The 19621-nt window shown below is 26.6% G+C and overlaps 5 protein-coding genes across 5 annotated transcripts; 2 read left to right on the forward strand and 3 right to left on the reverse strand.

The window, feature by feature from the left end:
* Nucleotides 1-665: 665 nt before the first annotated feature.
* On the forward strand, nt 666-1208 carry GO595_008785 (sel1 repeat family protein; the record flags this gene model as incomplete). Its single annotated transcript, XM_067922397.1, has 1 exon — nt 666-1208. One exon carries the CDS (start codon nt 666-668, stop codon nt 1206-1208), a length of 543 nt encoding a protein of 180 aa, XP_067771024.1.
* Nucleotides 1209-7102: 5894 nt separating this feature from the next.
* On the reverse strand, nt 7103-7459 carry GO595_008786 (Carbohydrate binding domain protein; the record flags this gene model as incomplete). Its single annotated transcript, XM_067922398.1, has 1 exon — nt 7103-7459. The coding sequence occupies one exon, from the start codon at nt 7457-7459 to the stop codon at nt 7103-7105; it is 357 nt and encodes a 118-aa protein (XP_067771025.1).
* Nucleotides 7460-9206: 1747 nt separating this feature from the next.
* Nucleotides 9207-10145, reverse strand: GO595_008787 (uncharacterized protein; the record flags this gene model as incomplete). The annotated part of the gene is made up of 1 exon (XM_067922399.1): nt 9207-10145. The coding sequence occupies one exon, from the start codon at nt 10143-10145 to the stop codon at nt 9207-9209; it is 939 nt and encodes a 312-aa protein (XP_067771026.1).
* Nucleotides 10146-10197: 52 nt separating this feature from the next.
* On the reverse strand, nt 10198-11301 carry GO595_008788 (uncharacterized protein; the record flags this gene model as incomplete). Its single annotated transcript, XM_067922402.1, has 1 exon — nt 10198-11301. The coding sequence occupies one exon, from the start codon at nt 11299-11301 to the stop codon at nt 10198-10200; it is 1104 nt and encodes a 367-aa protein (XP_067771027.1).
* Nucleotides 11302-15270: 3969 nt separating this feature from the next.
* Nucleotides 15271-15849, forward strand: GO595_008789 (Myb-like DNA-binding domain containing protein; the record flags this gene model as incomplete). The annotated part of the gene is made up of 1 exon (XM_067922403.1): nt 15271-15849. One exon carries the CDS (start codon nt 15271-15273, stop codon nt 15847-15849), a length of 579 nt encoding a protein of 192 aa, XP_067771028.1.
* Between the last annotated feature and the right edge of the window lie 3772 nt (nt 15850-19621).

Below are 19621 nucleotides of genomic sequence, written 5' to 3' on the forward strand. Positions count from 1 at the left end.
TTATGAAGTTCCCAATCATTCTTTGAAAGTTCTTCATAATGTTTTTTTATATACTGTTTAATTCCATAGCAATAATATTCATTAATTTCTTCTTGCGTCATGTGGTGTGCAAAACATTCATTGGTTCTTTTATAATCAACCTTTGGACTCTGAAGAAATTTATTTTCAAAAAGATAATAAAGAATATACTTTGATTCTTCTGAATATTTAGAAAGAAGTATACCTTCAAATACATCAAAAATTTTTGATTTAATTTTGTTGTTTTCTTCAAATATTTCAATTTGTTTTAAAAAGTTTGAATAAATATCAAAGTCATTCATTCTGAACATGGAAATTGTATATATTGTTTGGACTAATATAAAATTGAATGAAATAGGATGATTTTCATCATAAATGTCAATTATTGAATTTGCTGATTCTATAATATTTGTTTTAGCCAACCTAAAGAGGGTTTGCATGATTGATTGATGAATTTCGATATCATTTAATTGTTTTTGCTTCTTCACTTTTTTATGGTTTGTCTTCACTCACGATATGTATCGGCTTTTTCATTGTTTTTAACGGTTTGGGTAAATTTTGAAGCAATTCAAACATCACATCACACAACATTCTGAAATCCTATATGTAAACTATTCAATAAAAAAAGATTTGCCAAACAAAATTTTATGACTGATTTTTCCAAAATTAAAGAGAACTTATCCCAAATTGAAGAACAAGCAAAAGAAAATCCACAAATATATATGGATCTTGGTAATTTGTTCTTAAGAGGAGAAGGTATTGAACATGATATCAATAAAGCGATTGAATATTTCCAAAAAGGGTCTGATGCAGGAATAAATGATGCATCATTTAATCTTGCACAAATTTATCATATCGGTTTGGGAGGTAATCCAATTGATATCCCAAAAGCCGTCAACTTATATGAGAAATGTGTCTTAAATGACGATCTTACAGCTATGTTTAATTTAGCGATGATTTATATTGTAGGTAAAAAAAAAAAAAAAAATATTCCACGTGGTATTGAGTTACTCGAAACATCAGCACAAAAGGGTTTTGCTCATTCTATATATAATCTTGCATTACAATATTTAAGTGGAGAAAATGTTCCCTATGATTGTCAAAAAGCAATTGAATTATTAGAAACAGGATCAGAAAAAGGGTATTTTAATTGCACAATAAGACTTGCGATGCTTTATCGCGATGGTTAAAGAGATTCCACCAGATTTAGGGAAATGTGGAAGAATTTTAGTTGAATCAGCCAAAACTAAGAATCCTGATGCATTATGTTCATTAGGAGAATATTATGAATATATTGGGAAGAACACGAGTCTTATTCAAAGGTCTGTTGAATGTTATGAAGAAGCAATCTTAAAAAAATCATACACGTTCAATGTATAACTTAGCAAATTTATTAGTTAATACACCAGGACATTTTGTGCCACGTAATCCGAAAAGATCAATCGAACTTTTAACGAAAGCTTCTGAATTAGGTGATTTAAATTCGATGAAAAAATTAGCTGAAATTTATAGGGAAAAAGATCCTTATAAATCATTATATTATTATGAAAAAAGGTTCTGAATTAGGTGATGATGATTGTACTTATAACTTAGCTTTAATGTATCAAAAAGGTGAAGGAATACCTAAAAATAAAAAGAAATCTTTAGAATTATATCAAAAAGCAGCAAGTAATAACCATGTTCAAGCATTAACTAATTTAGGTGTTATGTATCATTATGGAAAAGGAGTCGAAAAGGATTTAAATAAAGCATCCGAGTATTATGAAGCTGCTGCTAAAAAAGACATTTAAATGCAATTTATAATTTAGGTGTACTTTATTCACAAGATGAAGAAATGAAAAAATATTCCGAAAGCTTTAGAATATTTCGAAATGGCAAGAAAGAAAGGGGACACAATGGCAATGCATAACATGGCATTAATATATTTAAATGGTAATGGAATAGAACAAAATGTACAAAAAGCTGTCGATATATGTGAAGAATTAATTAAAATGAATTACTATAAAGTTATTGATACTTTAATTAAAATTTACGCAAATGGGAAAGGAAATGTTGCCAAAAATCCAAAAAGAGCTTTGGAGTTATGTCAATTTATGTTCGATAACCAAAATTTCCAATTTTTAGATGTCGCTATAAAATTGTTAAAAGAAGAAAACCCACCAAATAATGAACGAATTTTGGAAATTTTGGAAAATGGCGCAAAGCAGAATGATCGATTCGCTTTGATAGAATTAATAAGAGTGTATTCAGAAGGCGATTTTGGAGTGGCACCTTCCGAAGAAAAGATGAATTTCTATCAGGGAAAAACTTAATATGACCCCTGAATGCACGATTTGGTAAATAAAATTTCTGATTTTTTGTTGAATATGTTTTAGTGACGAAATATACACTTGCATATGTAAGTAAGTTTTAATAAAAGATCAATTTTTTCTTCTTTCTTAGCATCTGTAAAAAATTGCTTTGAAGTTTACTTGTCGGAAACACAAAAAATTACTTTTAACATGGATGAAAATAACACACTTGGAGTACATGACAAAATAAATGTTCACTAACATTTTCCTTGATATAAAATTGCTTAGTGAATTTAAAATATTGACAGTATTTCAAAATGAGATTTAAAAATTATTTTGTTTTAAAACATTTATTCTTGAAATTCATATTGGATATTATGATAAAAAAAAATACTTTTGATAAGAATTTTTTGCAACAAAGCATAATAGGACTCATGTTTTACAAATCCTTGGAATTTGTGTTCATTGCTTAACATAAGCCTACTATCAATTTTTTTGATAAAGTTTGTTTGACATGAAAAGTGATTTCTTCAGATATTTTCAAAGTTTTTTTTCGAAATGAGTATTACATTTTCACCTACTGAAAGCGCTATTTTTCTTTCATATTTTGTTATTATTTTTATACTTATTTTAGTAATTATCATTTGTTGCATTGCATTTACTATTTTGTCTGGAATACATTGGAGTAAAATTAGATATGATTACTCAATAGATTCTGAAAACATTAGTTACAACTTGTATATTTTATATGTTATGACTACTATTTCATGGGTGTCACCAATTGTTCTTGCCTTTTTTATTATAATTTTCTTGATTATTCCAATCAAAATCCGTCAAAAAATCCCTGGTAGGATATACCACATTTATTTATTTATATTATTTTTAATTCTATTATTCAATTTATCATCAGATATATGCTGTTTTGCTTATTCAGCACCAAATAAGTGTTCAAGCATCAGAAATATCCAAACACAAACATTGCGATTTGATAAAGAAACATGTAATAAATATCACTCAAGCATCGAAGCGTTCTTTTATTTATATGTCATTTCATTTGTACTGGATGTAATTCTTATTTTGTGTCCGTTTTGTAGTTGTCCTCAGGATAAAGAAAAACAACTTTCAGCGTAACATATAAAACATTATGAAGATAAATTAACTTTTAATATGTTGCTATGTAAACCATCGCTTATTGTATTTACTTTTTTTTATGAGTGACATTTTTGTCGTAATATTATTTATTTTGTTATAAATCTTGTAACTCCTCAATAAAAGTTTTATTATTTATTAAAGATCTATTATTGTTATAATACTTACATTTATGAGATTTTATATTTAAAAATTATTTTGAAAATTTATGTTTTTTTTTTAGTCTTCGCTTTAAAGATACAAGTATCAGGTTGGGGAGCACCTTATTTACATATGATGTGTAGGTTTAAGACTTTCAGTAGTTGTATTATTAATTCTAGAATGGAAAGAAATACTTGCATTTGCTCTATTAGCTTTACATTGTTATATTATATATTCCACACAAAGAATGAAAAAAAAAATAATTAAATTAATGCTTTATAATGTCTATAAAAAATTTTGCTTTTACACTCAAGAAATTTTTAATTAAAGATTACCATAAATAAATGATAGCTTGTAAACGTAATAATTTTTTTCTCAACCTATTTCCCTTTACATTTCATAGCCCTTTGATAAAATCTATTTATATGAGATGATGTGTGGCAAATTGATTTGAGGGGAGTTAAAACTGACATTATTTTTTGTTTCATGTTGGAGAAAAAGAGTAACTTACAAGAAAACAATCAAAAACCAGGAACAAAAGAAATGAAAATCATTAAATCAATTCAACAAATCATATTTGGTTTAAATAAAGAAAATATTTCTCAAGCAGCTCAATCAATTATTTCCATATTTGATTATAGTTATCCATATTCATTTAATATTGTTATGAGTCATTATGTTATTATCTGTGTTTTTTATTGAAAAGAATGATTTCGATATATATTTGAATTTTATGAAAGAAATTGAAAAATTTCAAGAAACCAATAAAGTCAAATCTAAAATTTTTGATGTTTTTACTAATTTCCTTCTTTTTGCAAAATTTATTGACCTCGATCCAAATTACACAGGAATTTACAAGCAAAAATTATATTATCCACTTTTGAAAATGTATGAAAATAATATTCTTGATCTAAAAATATTGTAAGATGAGAAAAATCCATATTTTATCCATTATATGTCTAAAGAAGAAATTTATAAACAAAAAAATTTTAGCTCTTTTAACCAAATCATTGCTAATTATGAAGAATTATCAAAGAATGATTGGGAACTTCATAAGAAATATATTGAAGAAGGACATAATCCAAATGAAATTGCAAAAATAATTCGAAATGATGAAATTGAAAAACTTCAAGAAATAACATCACAACCAAAATTTGATTTTAATCAAAAAATTAAACCATCACTTTATGAAAGATGTTCATTTATTAATGAAGAAAATGTTTCATTAATTGATTATGCAGCATTTTTTTCTTCAATTAAATGTTTTAAATATTTACTTATGAATGGTGCAGATGTGGAAAACACAGGTAAATATGCAATTGCAGGTGGAAACATTGAAATTGTTCATTTATGTGAACAAAATCATTCATCATTTAAAGATGCATATGAAACAGCAATTGAATTTCATCGAAATGATATTTTTAATTATCTTTATGAAAATAAAATTATCGAAATTGATGATATAGAAAAATTAGGCTCTCTATGTATTATGTTTTGGAACATTGAAGCTGTTATGGTTTTAGAGAAAAATGGAATGAAAATAAATGAAAATATTCTCAATAATATGGTAAAAATTGGAAATCTTTATCTCATTAAGTATTTTCTGAAAGAAAATCCAATTCCAAAAAATATTTTTGCATACTCTCCCGAATTAGGGAACATTGAACTCGTTGAATATCTTTTAAATCAAGAAGGAATTGATATTAATGTTAAAGATATTTATTTATTTTGTTTGATATTAATTTCAATAATTTGATAATTTAAAATAATATCTGGAAATTATGTAAATTAATTTATACAGCACTTATTTGTGCATCTGAATTTGGTTACGCCGAAATAGTTAAATTACTTCTTGAACAAGAAGGAATTGATATTAATGCTAAAAATATTTATTTGTTTTATTTAATATTTATTTTAATAATTTTATATTTACAAATAATATTTGGAAATTATTTAAATTATTTAGAACAGCACTTATTTATGCATCTTATAATGGTCGTACAGAAATAGTTAAGTTACTTCTTGAACAAAAAAGGAATTGATATTAATGCTCAGGATATTTATTTGTTTTATTTAATATTTATTTTTAATAATTTAATATTTCAAAATAATATTTGGAAATTATATAAATTATTTAGAACAGCACTTATTTGTGCATCTTCAAATGGTCATACAGAAATAGTTAAATTACTTCTTGAACAAGAAGGAATTGATATTAATGCTAAATCTATTTATTTGTTTTATTTAATATTTATTTTAATAATTTGATATTTCAAAATAATATTTGGAAATTATATAAATTATTTGATACAGCACTTATTTGTGCATCTTCAAATGGTCATACAGAAATAGTTAAATTACTAAATGAAAAAGGGGCTAATTAAAAGAAATTGCCATAAAACGCGATCCCAATAAAGTGACGACAAAAGTGGTTTTGATGAATAAAAATTTGTGATAAGAAGAGAAACATAATGTAATCGAAGAGATACAGAGGTAGAATGCGCTATAACAATAGTAATACCAATGGCAGCCCCAATTTCGGGACCAAGTGTACGTGATAATAAATAATAACATCCGCCTTCTTTCATTTCTCCATTAGTGGCAATAACACAAATACTTGTAAGTGTTCCAATGGAAACACATGTGGTAATAAAATAAAAAAGAAGACTATAGCCCCAACCAATGTTTGAAATCGTACGATGTAAATCAAGGAAATATGTAACACATAGAAGATTATAAAATACAGGAATAAAGACACCAGAAAACCAGTGGAAAGTATGTTTTATATTAATGTGATCTGTTAAATACAGAAATTTCCATCATTTATATTAATATTTATTTAAGTCACATTATTTTTAATCTTCATTGGAGTCTTTTTCTTCACCTTTTTTTTCTATTCATTATAAAAAGGACAAGAAAAGTTATTCCATCAATTACCACAGCAGCAATTACAATTACAGCAATTGCCCAAGGAGGTGCATCTGTATAAACGACGACAGTACTACTCATTGGTTCAATACCTCCGAATTTTTTATCACCGAAATTTACGGTGACAATAACCCTATTATTACCGAACACTGTTTGTTGTACTTTCCAATCATCAGACAAATATTTATGATCAGTCATTTCATAATATCCAGTTAAATAAGAAATTTCTTCTGCAGTTTTATAAGATTGAACGAATCTATTTTTATATCTTTCCCAAATTGTTTGATTAAACAAAAACATTGGCGGAGTTCCATATAATCGATTAAACAAATCTCTTTTATCCCATTGAGGAATTACTTTCGAATTATGATCTCCCCAATACCAATAACTTATAACACAATCATGATAAACAAGTTCGAACAAAGGGAATTCGTAAAGTTTCATCAACCATATATTGAGTTTCTTCAGGAACATAAGTAAACACTGTTTCTAAATCTCTTCCAGAGTTAGGTACTCTATATTCGCCAGGACTCATCATTCCTTCAAAGAAATCGCAATTAGGTATAGCTTGTTCTTTACCATTCTCTGTTCCTACAACAAATCCACGATTTGTATATTCCTTTAAAAAGTTCGATTCGTGCTTCTAATGACATTGTTCGAGTCATAGGATGATCTGGATGATAACATTCACGATAAGGTGATGCAAATGTCGTATCAATAAATCGTGTTGTGAAGTTATAACCAGAAGAAATTTCTTTATCAAGTTTCTTCTTTGCATATTCAGGCGCTCTTAAGTCACATAATACTGGACAACCAACTCGTGGACATTCTTCAAGTGTTGAACCTGCTGGACATGATAAATTATTTACTGACCATGAAGTAATTATTTGATTATTTTTCATCAACAATAACATCATCAGGAAATGCATCATAAAAAATATGCTGTCGAATTACTTACATAACCTTTGATAATATTTTCGGGATCCATTTGATCTTGATAAATATCATATCGACTTGAAAGGATATTAGTCATATTATTATTCATATAATTAACTTCACTGATTGATCCTCCACCTGATGATAATATTCGTTCGATTCCTAACGATTGCATTTCGGTATATAATTTGATTTTATTAATATTAAAACTACCAACAGTCCATACATTAACTGAGCCAATTAATTTATCAACGTTTGGACGAGTTTTAATTTTCTCTGTAAATGGTACTAAATATCCTTTTTCTTGCGCATATTTTCGATATCTTTTGGCTATAGAAACATGATTTCCTTCTAAAAAGACATAACGAAGTTTTCGAGGATATGAAAAACGGCCTTTCTCAAGACTAAATCGTGGTTTAATATATAAATATTCTTCATTATAACGGACAACGGCTACTGAACTATCATAAGGCGTTTCAAATATTATTATCATTGAACTTTGATCATTTGTTTGACCAACAAATCCCATTGATAAACTATAAATACTATAATAAAATTCATCACGTCCAAGAAGTTCGGTTAAATCAACAGGAAGTGTGATGCCTTCACAGTATGGAAGTACAATACGATCTCCAAGTGAAGAGATAAATGGAAACGGATAATCTGGTGGAAGAATTTCGGAGTCATTGTTATCAAGAGCAACTGTAGATCGAAATCCATCCTCTAAAAGTTCAATATTAAAGTGAATAAGATTATCTGGTGTAATTGTATCAATAGAAATTGAACTACTGGTCGTTTTTAAATTTATTGTAGTGCCACCAATAGTTTGTCTACGTTGAGTCAAGTTCGTTGAGTGGTTTTATCATAAATTGTCATATTTAATAAAAGAGTATCATATGTTAATTTGATGTTTGAATTTTCAAGTTCGACATTTCGAATTGTGGGTGCATCGTAGTGACCAGTTATATCCCACTTTATAGATTTAAACTTAAAATTGGTAATATTACTTCCGACAAAACGAAATGTGAAATTACGTGAATTTCCTGGAATAATCCATTTTCTAGTATATGTAGTATATTCGCCAGGTGAATCAACAACTGGATAAGATTGAAATGACCAATCTGGTTCATTATTAAAATCGTATGGAATGATTTGAAATTTAGCATCTCCTTTTATATAAAAAACATCGCCAGTAACAGTTACTTCATCACCAGGATGCCATGAGATACGAGGTGATGTAACAGAATAATCTTTTTCACCAATATGTGAAAAAGAAAATTCATTATCTGTTTGTTGGAGTTCAGTTTCGCAATCTCCTGTTGAAATGCCATTACACCAAGTACTGAAACGAGTAATTTCAGTTAGAGAAAGGAAGAAAAACAGAAACACCAGGATTGTCCAAACTGTAAATAAGGTAATTCAATGCAAGAAAACTTTTCACTCAAAATTCATTATCGTTCTATAGAAAAATCCATCGGCAGCTGTTTACAGCATCATTTCAAAGCATTACACAACTGTACAACGTTTGCACTTTTTGTCGTTTTTCTCCATGTAAATTATACAAGTTTCACACCAAATATTTGGAAACTCATGTCCAGAATAATATATTTGCTTGCGAAGTTTATATTAAAGAAGTAATTACATGAGGACGCATCTGATGACCTTTCCAAATGTTTCCATATTCTTCTGTATAAAACATCACAGTAATTTTAATTAATTTTTTAGTTAAATTTTCTCCTCATTTCATCCAAGTTCAGCGAGATTCTTCTCAGACTTCTCGAGTATGATACGTGCTCTAATGACTCTTGACTCGAGCTCCAATCTCTTGAGCAAACTTTCCTTTGTTGTTCCAACTCTCACGACAGCGCCGCCCTTCTTTGCAGCTTCTTCTTGTTTCTTCCTTTGTTCTCTCTTATTGTTCAAAGCAGTTTCTGCGGAGTTTGCTAATGCGTTTGCACCTTTACATATTACCACTACGCCTTCTCTCAGTGCCTTTGCTTCAGGTGACTCATTGTTATGCGGCTTTGCGAATTTCTCTCCGATTCCATTTAATCCTTTCATTCTGTCGATGACTAAAGTTTCGGGTTCTTCGACTTTCTTTTCTTGTGAAGTAATTTTAGTTGACGCGTCGAGTAATAATTTCATTTGTTCAGTTACTTCTTCAGTTAATGAAAGATAACTATCGACGCTTTCTTCACTACTTGGATGTGCCTTCGCATGTAACACAACATGATTTACAGAGTCGCATAAAGTGATACCAATTCCTAACATGTTTGTAGCATATTCACGTGAGATACTTGACTTCATTGTCTTGACTTTATCATTATAAGTTTCTAATGATGATTTAACTTGTGTTAATGGATTTAATACATTAGTGAACTTAGCGTTAACTGCATTTTGTGCTTTAGCTTCTTCTTCGGCTATTTCTAATGCCTTTTGCGCGATTTTCTGTGTCTCTTCAATTGCGTTCTTAATGTTTTCTCTATATTTCGGTGATTGTCCATCCCAATCACCACTTAACATGAATCTACTACGTAATTCCTTAAGTAATGAATCATAATTTACTGCAATGTTACTACAAGTAGTTGCTAAACCACTTTGCAATTCTAAGTTCATCGATATAGCTGAAACTCTTAATGTTTGTAATACGACATTATCTATAGCTGTATATACTTCGTTCATTGAATCTGCTAATTGTGCATTCTTTGCATTAGGGAATAATCCATAAAATGCTTTAGACTTTTTGTTGATAAATATTAATATATTCATTTAACTTCTTAACTGAATCAATAACTTTCAAATTAGCAGTGTCTTTAGGTACTGATGGCATTACATAACGTTTCTTAAGTTTTTCGGCATTTTCTAAATCAGGTACTATAGGTACAGCATCAGTTAACTTATTAATAACACGTGTTAACCCACCAAATGAATCACTTAAGTTAATGAAGTCATGAGTTAAATCAAATAATGCCGAATCTTGTTTGTTTAATGTTGGATTTTTAGCATTAGCTTTGAATTGTCCAAATTGTTCTTTAATAGTAACAAATAAATTATTAAATTCTTTCTCTGCTTGTTTATCAGTATTTAATTGTAATAATTTAGTTGATTTAGTTTCTAATTCTTTCATAGATTTCTCTAATTTTTCGACTTGTGAATTGAACATTATTTCAAATGTTTCGGGGATTTTAGATTCTGCTCTAGCTGTAATAGTTGAAGATAATGATTTAATTACATCAGAAGCAATTCTCATGAATTCTAATTTAGATTTACCGATATCTGATGTAGGCTTTTGTTTATAAATTGGGATATTAGTATCTTCCATAATATCAAGCATCGAATCAAACATTCTATTAAATGAACGTGTAGATCTACGAATAGAAGTAGAAGAAACTGCAGAAGTCTTAAGGATATCAATCATTGAACGTACTGATATTAAAGAAGAATCGAATATTCTAATACAATCATTATAAATCGAATCATTTTCACATGATGTAACATTTAATCCTTGGAATATAGCTGCTATAGAATTAGAGACATATTCAATGATTTCTGCAATTGCTTGAGTTTTAGATGATTTATTTCTATTTTGGACTGATTCAATTAAATTCTTTGTAGATACACCAATCTTTTGCATAGAATTAGAAATAACTTTTTGGACATCTGTAGCTGTCTTAAGTTTTTCAATTAATTCATAAGGATTCTTAGTTTCTTTATTAATGATTGTAATTAAATCTGTTCGAAGTTCTGTTAATGACTTTAATAATTCAGGACTAATCTTACCATGAATTGCATAAGATTTTTCAACTAATGGTAATATCTTAATAATTTTAGGTTCCATAGCTTTAAGATATGAATCATTAGTACCAAATGATAATGAATGAATATTTAATCCTTTAAATTGAATAATTTCTTTGTTCATTAAAATAAATATTTAATAATTTTTTATTTCTAAATAATATTTGAAAATTTATTTACACAGTCCAACTTAAAGTATTTTCGCCGTTACCTCTTATAAACATAAACGGGATGTCAATATCACTTATCATTTCCATCCACGACATGTAAATGTCGTTATCCAAATTTTCATTTGGGATTTCCAATGTCAAAGCGATGAAAGCTGCGTCAGAGCTATACTTCTTAATCAGATCAGTTAATATTAAACATTTATTATTCATTATATCCATTTCATTTATATTATTATAATTAATTTTTTTCATTAATTCATTCCATTTATCCAAAGTACACTTTGAAATATTTAAATCATTTTCATCGATTATAATAATTTCTGCATTAATACGAAATTTATATAATAGTTTAATGATTTCGTTTTCATTTTCTCCATTAATTTTCATAATTTTTATTACACGTAAATTCAAATTTTTCCATTTTTTATTCTTTAATAATAAATATGAAAGTAACAAAGTTAATCCTCCATCATCAAATAGCCACCAAACATCGATATTCTTTTTATTGTTATTAATTTCAGATATTAATTCGATGTTTCTTAAGATACAAATCGAATATTTCGTATTCATAGCATATTTAATAGCATCGATAAATTCATTATAATTATTATAATTAATTACATTTTCATTATCATACCAAAACTTTGGATAAATTAAACATAATGTATTAGGTCTCATCATTCCTATTCCCATTAATAATAATAAGTCTTGTAACCCCTCAACAAAAGTTTTAGATATAGTTATATCATAAAATGTATGATAATTATAATCATCTGTTAAATAAGTACCATCACGTTCTTCTATTAACTTATTAAAGTTATAATCATTTAAATAATTATTAGTTATAAATATACGGCCAACAGATACCATTCCATGGCCATTCAATAATTCATTAATAAAATCAATTGTGTTCCGTATTAAATCAGGATGTAATAATGTGATTAATATTAAATTCGGTCGATATGTTTTTACATGAGGTTTAATATGATATAAATTTAATTCTTCTTTATAAGTCGAATAAAAGATATGTGATTGAGTAACAGTACCCCAATTATCATTAAGTTTTAATCGCTTATATATGTACCAAATGATTATAAATATGATAATAAAAATTAATGAATATTCCCATTTTATTAAAAACATACGAATGATACAGATGATCGATAAAAACAATGAAACATATCGATTATAAAATGTAAAAGAAGGTCTAAATCCTGGATAATGTGCTGAATCAGCAATATATACTGTAAGATTGATAAATGAAAATGGTATCAAAAATATAATATTTGTAATTTGCGTTAATAACGTTGGATTATCTATAAACGAAAATAATAATGATATTATAGTAACTATTAAATGACAACTTAAAAATTCGTTCTTGATTTTTATCTTCTTTAAAAATTTGGGTAATAATTTATCATTTATTAATGTTATTAATATACGTGTGCCACCAGTGTTCATTGTAATTGATGAACAAATTGATGAACAAATAAAACCAATATAACCTAAAATTGGTACAGCTGAGTTATTAATAAACAAAAAACTTTCATCACTTGTTATATTAAATGATGATGATTGTAATAAAATTGTTATCAATATGATTAAAACTGATAAAAAAATAGCAGAAAAAGCTCCAATAGGTATAGATTTACCAGTGTTCCTTAAATTTCCACTAAAATTCGCACATGTCATTACTGCATTTGACGCAGGAAATAAAACACCTAAAAATTGTAATATTTGCCAAACATTATTTATCGAATGATTAAAATTTTTTATTAATGTTTCAGTAGATAACCCAGTAAAATATGTTGGATCACCAGGCTTACGAATAAAAAACCCTAAAAAATTACTAACAATAGAAATTAATAAAATTGGCGATAATGTCATCAGAAAAATTATGATAAATTTGATCGAAGGAAGGCCTAAAAATAAAACAATGATGTTTAAAAGAAATTGCCATAAAACGCGATCCCAATAAAGTGATGACAAAAGTGGTTTCGATGAATAAAAATTTGTGATAAGAAGAGAAACATAATGTAATCGAAGAGATACAGAGGTAGAATGCGCTATAACAATAGTAATACCAATGGCAGCCCCAATTTCGGGACCAAGTGTACGTGATAATAAATAATAACATCCGCCTTCTTTCATTTCTCCATTAGTGGCAATAACACAAATACTTGTAAGTGTTCCAATGGAAACACATGTGGTAATAAAATAAAAAAGAAGACTATAGCCCCAACCAATGTTTGAAATCGTACGATGTAAATCAAGGAAATATGTAACACATAGAAGATTATAAAATACAGGAATAAAGACACCAGAAAACCAGTGGAAAGTATGTTTTATATTAATGTGATCTGTTAAATGACTTGAATCTTTGATATTAATTTCGGATTTGGACGTCCATAGTTTTCGATCTGGTGAATTATATAAATTAGCATCTGTAATGAATTGAGGACTTGAAATGGGATTTTCACTTGATTCAGATTCTATTATATTAGGATTACCATCTTCACCATGACTAATTGAATCGGAAAGAGAGTATTCAGAATCAGTTGAATCAGAAAATTCGAATTTTTTTAGTTTTCCTCCTTTCCTTCTTAGCATTCAAGATTGGTGAACGTTTAAAAATTTATGCACCAAAAAACATTATAAAAGAAATTTAAAATAATATGACGATTTAAAAATATTATGTTTCATCTAAGTTTTTGGAGAATGATATGATTTATTATTATAGCTAATAAATATAATCAATTTTATTTAGAAATTAATCAATGAAACATAAATCGAATATTTTCATTTTTTAACATTTAAGAAAATAGGTGAACGCATTTAAAAGAAAAGACTTATAAAATAAAATCATGGAAATAGAAGTTTATTTTAACAAGAGAAAACCAAAACATTGATAAAAAAAGTACTTTTTTATTAATTATATAAAATAATCGTATCAAATTTAATTCCAATTGTTATATTCTTCATAAAGGAAATTCTAATGAAGATATTTCTGTTTTTAATAATGTTAAATCCCCTCAAAAATGCCACTTTTATAAATTTGATACCAGCTTAAAAAGAAAAATTTAAGTAAAGTGGCTTTGGTATTTGTTAATATGTTTTTCTAATTTAAGTATTACAAGTAAGAATAAATGTGTTGAGGGATAAAATTTACTTAATAAACAAGTTAAATTAATAACTTAGAAGATTTTCATCATATAAATCCTAGAGTTTTTTAGTCTTCTTAAATTCTTTTTTTTATCATAAAAAATTTATTTTTAAAAAAAGTTTGAAAAAATAATATATAGCAATGACTTCAAAACATATTTCCTCTGTTTATCCGTTAAAAATATTGATTGTAAACTGATTATCTAAATCAAAATTTTCAAGTTATTTTAATTTTCAAATATATGTATCTAAACAGGTTATCATAATGAACTGTCACATCGTGTGGAGTGTAATTGCACCAGCGCTTGAGTATTTGATAAATTTAATTTTAAATTTTAATGTTCAGGGGAATACGTTTATTTGATTGCACCTTCCCATTTTAATTATCGAATTTTGAATTGGAAAATTTAAGTAAATTTTACAACAACTGTGAACAATTGTGTTGAATTGAATTAGATTTCAGAAAATTATGGGGTCCGATACCATAGGTTGTGCGCTATCATCACAAATACCAAACCCCCTCAGAAAATTCTGTGAAGACCATTGAAAATCAACGTGTGATTCGAATTACAACGCATTCAAAAAACTGCTTTGGTTGTGTTCTCTTAAATAACTTGACTTTTTGAAACAGTTGAAGGTTTGGGGAATCGGAACTGAGTCAGTCGGTTAAATTCTTTTTAATGTCAGCCATGTTTAAAGAAAAAAGAAATCGCGAGCCACAGAAAGTAAGATGGACTGAAGAAGAAGACAACTTACTTCGGAAAAGTGTACAGAAGTATGGACCAACAAATTGGAAACGTATTGCAGAAGAACTCCCAAATCGAAATGGAAAACAATGTAGAGAAAGGTGGGTAAATCAAATAACTCCAGGTATCAACAAAAATGATTGGAATTTTCAAGAAGATTTATTGCTTGTTAAATTATCTAATATCTATGGACATAAGTGGTCCACAATATCAAAGTTCTTTGCTGGAAGGTCAGTTAATGCTATAAAGAATAGATGGACATGGATAAATAGGCATTCAGGTTATGTAATAAGTTTATATCATGCAATTAATTGCGGAAACGGTATTCACCCAGAAACACTCGTTACTGAGCCTATTAATACTGAAAACAGCTTTGCGTTAAAAGGAGTGCAGGAGTCAAATGAACAACAACCTGAACAGCCAAAGCCTCCACGAATTATATTCCCACAATTAGCAGATAAGATTGATTTCAAGTCAGATCAATTGCGAAAATTATTAGAAAATGTAAACTAGTTTTATTATTATTATTATTTATTCATTCAAGAAATATTAAACCATATACATATAAAAAATAAATAAACCAAGGTGCTTGATTTGTGTATCTTTTTATTCATTTCCAATCTGATGAAAGAGTCATGGGCTCTCGATGATTTTGTTTTTTTATCCACATCCATAATTCAATAAGAAATATCGTTTCCATTGAAAAACTTTTATCATTTCATTGAAAATTCTATTAGACGTTCCTTAATTTTTCAATGCTAAAATTTTACTCTGGGCCTCAGGCAGATAAGTTAAGAAAATTGAAATAAAAGTACAATTTCTGTTGTAAGCCCATAAATATAAAACCGTTAAAGAGCAAACAAAATTTGAGAGTTTATGTGCGTGTTTTGTAAGTTTTTCTGAGTTTATTTGGCTGCGGTACATTTTTTGTGCTGACTCTATTTCTTGGGTTTTTACAAGAAATGATTGATGTTACCAAATGTATAAAATTGTTATGATATTTAAATAACTTTGGATAAGTTTAAATTTCTATATATTAAAATTACAATCTTTAAATTTTTAATGCAGTCATTATCTTATCCGAAACTGTAATAAGTGTATCAAAATTTCAATATCCTCATCTTTTTATTGAATTCTCTTTGGTTGGAGTTATATGGAAAAACATTAGAGATATTTTTGATATTTACTATACTTTATTTGAAAATTGAAGAAATGACTATTTCCTTAAAATATAAAATTTTATCCATTTCTGATACAGATATTATTTACATGATTTTAAGTAAAGTTTATTGTTACATATCTATTATAATCATGAACAAAGCAAATTAGCAATTTAGTATTTACATGCATTATACAATTTAAAAAGAAACATAAGAAAACATTTCATATAATTTTTATTAAAACTTTTTAAATATATCTCCCCGCATTTTTATGATGTAAATAATTTCCTAGTAACCACATTATATTTTGCTGACAGTTTTACTTTTCTGTTTTTGAATTAAGCATCTTAACAACTTCAGTATCATGTTTAATCAAAGATGTTGTATTATACAATATTAATAATTTCCAAATATCTTTATGAAATACCAAATTATTAAAACATGTATTAGATAGAACAAATATGTATCTTTCGCATTAATATCAAATCCTTCTTGTTCACGAAGTAATTTAACGATTTCTGTGCGACCATTTTGAGATGCCCAAATAAGTGCTGTCTTAAATAATTCAAATAATTTCCAAATAGTATATTATAACACTAAATTATTTCAAGAAACATTATCTATAGCACTGATATCAATACTTTCTTGTTCAAGAAGTAATTTAACAATTTCTAAATAACCTTTTTCTGTTGCACTTATAAGTGCTGTTTTAAATATTTAAAATAATTTCCATATATAATAGTAAAATATTAAATTATTCCAAGAAATATTATCTCTCGCATTAATATCAATTCCTTTTTGTTTAAGAAGTAATTTGACTATTTCTATATGATTTTTTGATGTTGCTCTCATAAGTGCTGTATCAAATAATAATAATATATTCCATATTTTATAATGAAATATCATATTAAGTGAATAATTTTTATCTTTAATATTAGTATCAATACCTTCTTGTTTCAAAAGCAATTTAACAATTTCTATATGACCATTTTGTGCTGCAAAAATAAGTGCTGTTCGAAATTATTTAAAAAACTCCCAAAAAATATTATTAAATATATAATAAATAATATAAACTATGAATAAAACATTAAAATATTTTTAACATTAACATCAATTCCTTTTTGTTCAATAAGTAATTTAACTATTTCAATATTACCATTCATAGATGCTATAATGAGTAATGTATTAAATATTTTATTGAATTTTCAGATATAAATTGGAAACATAAAATTTCAAGAAAACAACATTTAATGAATTGAATAAATATTTATTATATATATATAAATCGAGTATTAATTCTTTCTGGTTCAAATAGTAACTTAGCAATTTCTGTATGACCATTTTCAATTGCAATCAAAAGAGCTTTTCCAAATAATTTAAATAATTTTTAAATATTATTTTTAAATATTAAACCAATTAACAAAATATCCCCACAATTAGCATCAACTCTTTTATGTTCAAGAAGTAATTTAACTATTTCTGTATAACCTTTTTCAGATGCTGACACAAGTGCATTGTTATATAATTTTAAAAATTACCATGTATTATTTTTAAATATCAAATTATTAAAATAAATTCTAAATAAAAATAACAAATATCTTCGGCATTAATGTCAATTCCTTCTTGTTCAAGAAAAAATTTAACTGTATCTATATATCCTTTTTCAGTTGCAATCATAAGTGCTTTTTCAAATAATTTAAATAATTTATAAATATTATTTTGAAATTCCAAATTAATAAAATAAATTTCAAATAAAACATATAAATGTCTATATTATTAACATCAATTTCTTTATGTTCAAGAAGTAATTTAACTATTTCTACGTGACCATTTTCAGATGCTTTAAAAAGTGCTGTCCAAAATATTTCAAATAGTTTCCAAATATTATTTTTAATTATTGAATCAATAAAATAAATTCCAAATATAACAAAATATCCATATGATTAACATCAATTCCTTTATATTCAAGAAGCAAACTGACTATTTCTGTATAACCTTTTTCAGATGCAAACACAAGCGCTGTTTTAAATATGTTAAATATTTTCCAAATATTATATTAAAATGTTAAATTAATAAAATACATTCTAAATATGACAAAATATCAATATGATTAACATCAATTCCTTCTTGTTCAAGAAGTAATTTAACTATTTCTTCTTTACCATTTGCAGATGCTAACATAAGTGCTGTATCGCATAATTTAAATATAATCCCAATATTATTTTGAAATATTATTTTAATAAAATAAATTTTAAATAAAGTATATATACATATTTAAAGTTGATATCAATTCCTTCCTGTTCAAGAAGCAATTTAACTATTTCTAAATGACCATTTTTAGATGTCAACATAAGTGCTGTTCTAAATAATTTAAATAATTTCCAAATATTATTTTAAAATAAAAAATTATTAAAACAAATTTTAAATAAAATAAATTAATGTTTACAGCATTGATATCAATTACTTTTTGCTTTAGAAGATATTCAAGAAGCAATTTCACTATTTCTAATTGACCTTTTTCAGATGCATGAATGAGTATTATTTCAAATAATATAAAGAATTACCAAATATTTAAAGTAAACATCTTTCTCATTTATGTCAATTCCTTCTAGTTCGAATATAAATTTAAGCAAGTTGATGTTAAATGCTTCATTATTTGAAAGTAAAAACATGCTAGTATGTACCTTATCATATTCTCCAATTTTGTTTTCATAAAGATAATAAAATATATCATTGCGATAAAATTCAATCGCTGTTTCATATGCATCTTTAAATGATGAATGATTTTGTTCACATAAATGAACAATTTCAATGTTTCCACCTGCAATTGCATATTTACCTGTGTTTTCCACATCTGCACCATTCATAAGCAAATATTTAAAACATTTGATAGCAGAAAAAAATGCTGCATAATCAATTAGTGTAACATTGTTTTTATTAATAAATGAACATCTTTCATAAAGTGATGGTTTAATTCTTTGATTAAAATTAAATTCATTTTGTGATGATATTTCTTGAAGTTTTTCAATTTCATCATTTCGAATTATTTTTGCAATTTCATTTGGATTATGTCCTTCTTCAATATATTTCTTATGAAGTTCCCAATCATTCTTTTTAAGTTATTT

This window comes from Histomonas meleagridis (assembly GCF_020186115.1).
Source record: "Histomonas meleagridis strain 2922-C6/04-10x chromosome Unknown contig_72, whole genome shotgun sequence".
NCBI classification, from domain to species: Eukaryota; Parabasalia; order Tritrichomonadida; family Dientamoebidae; genus Histomonas; species Histomonas meleagridis.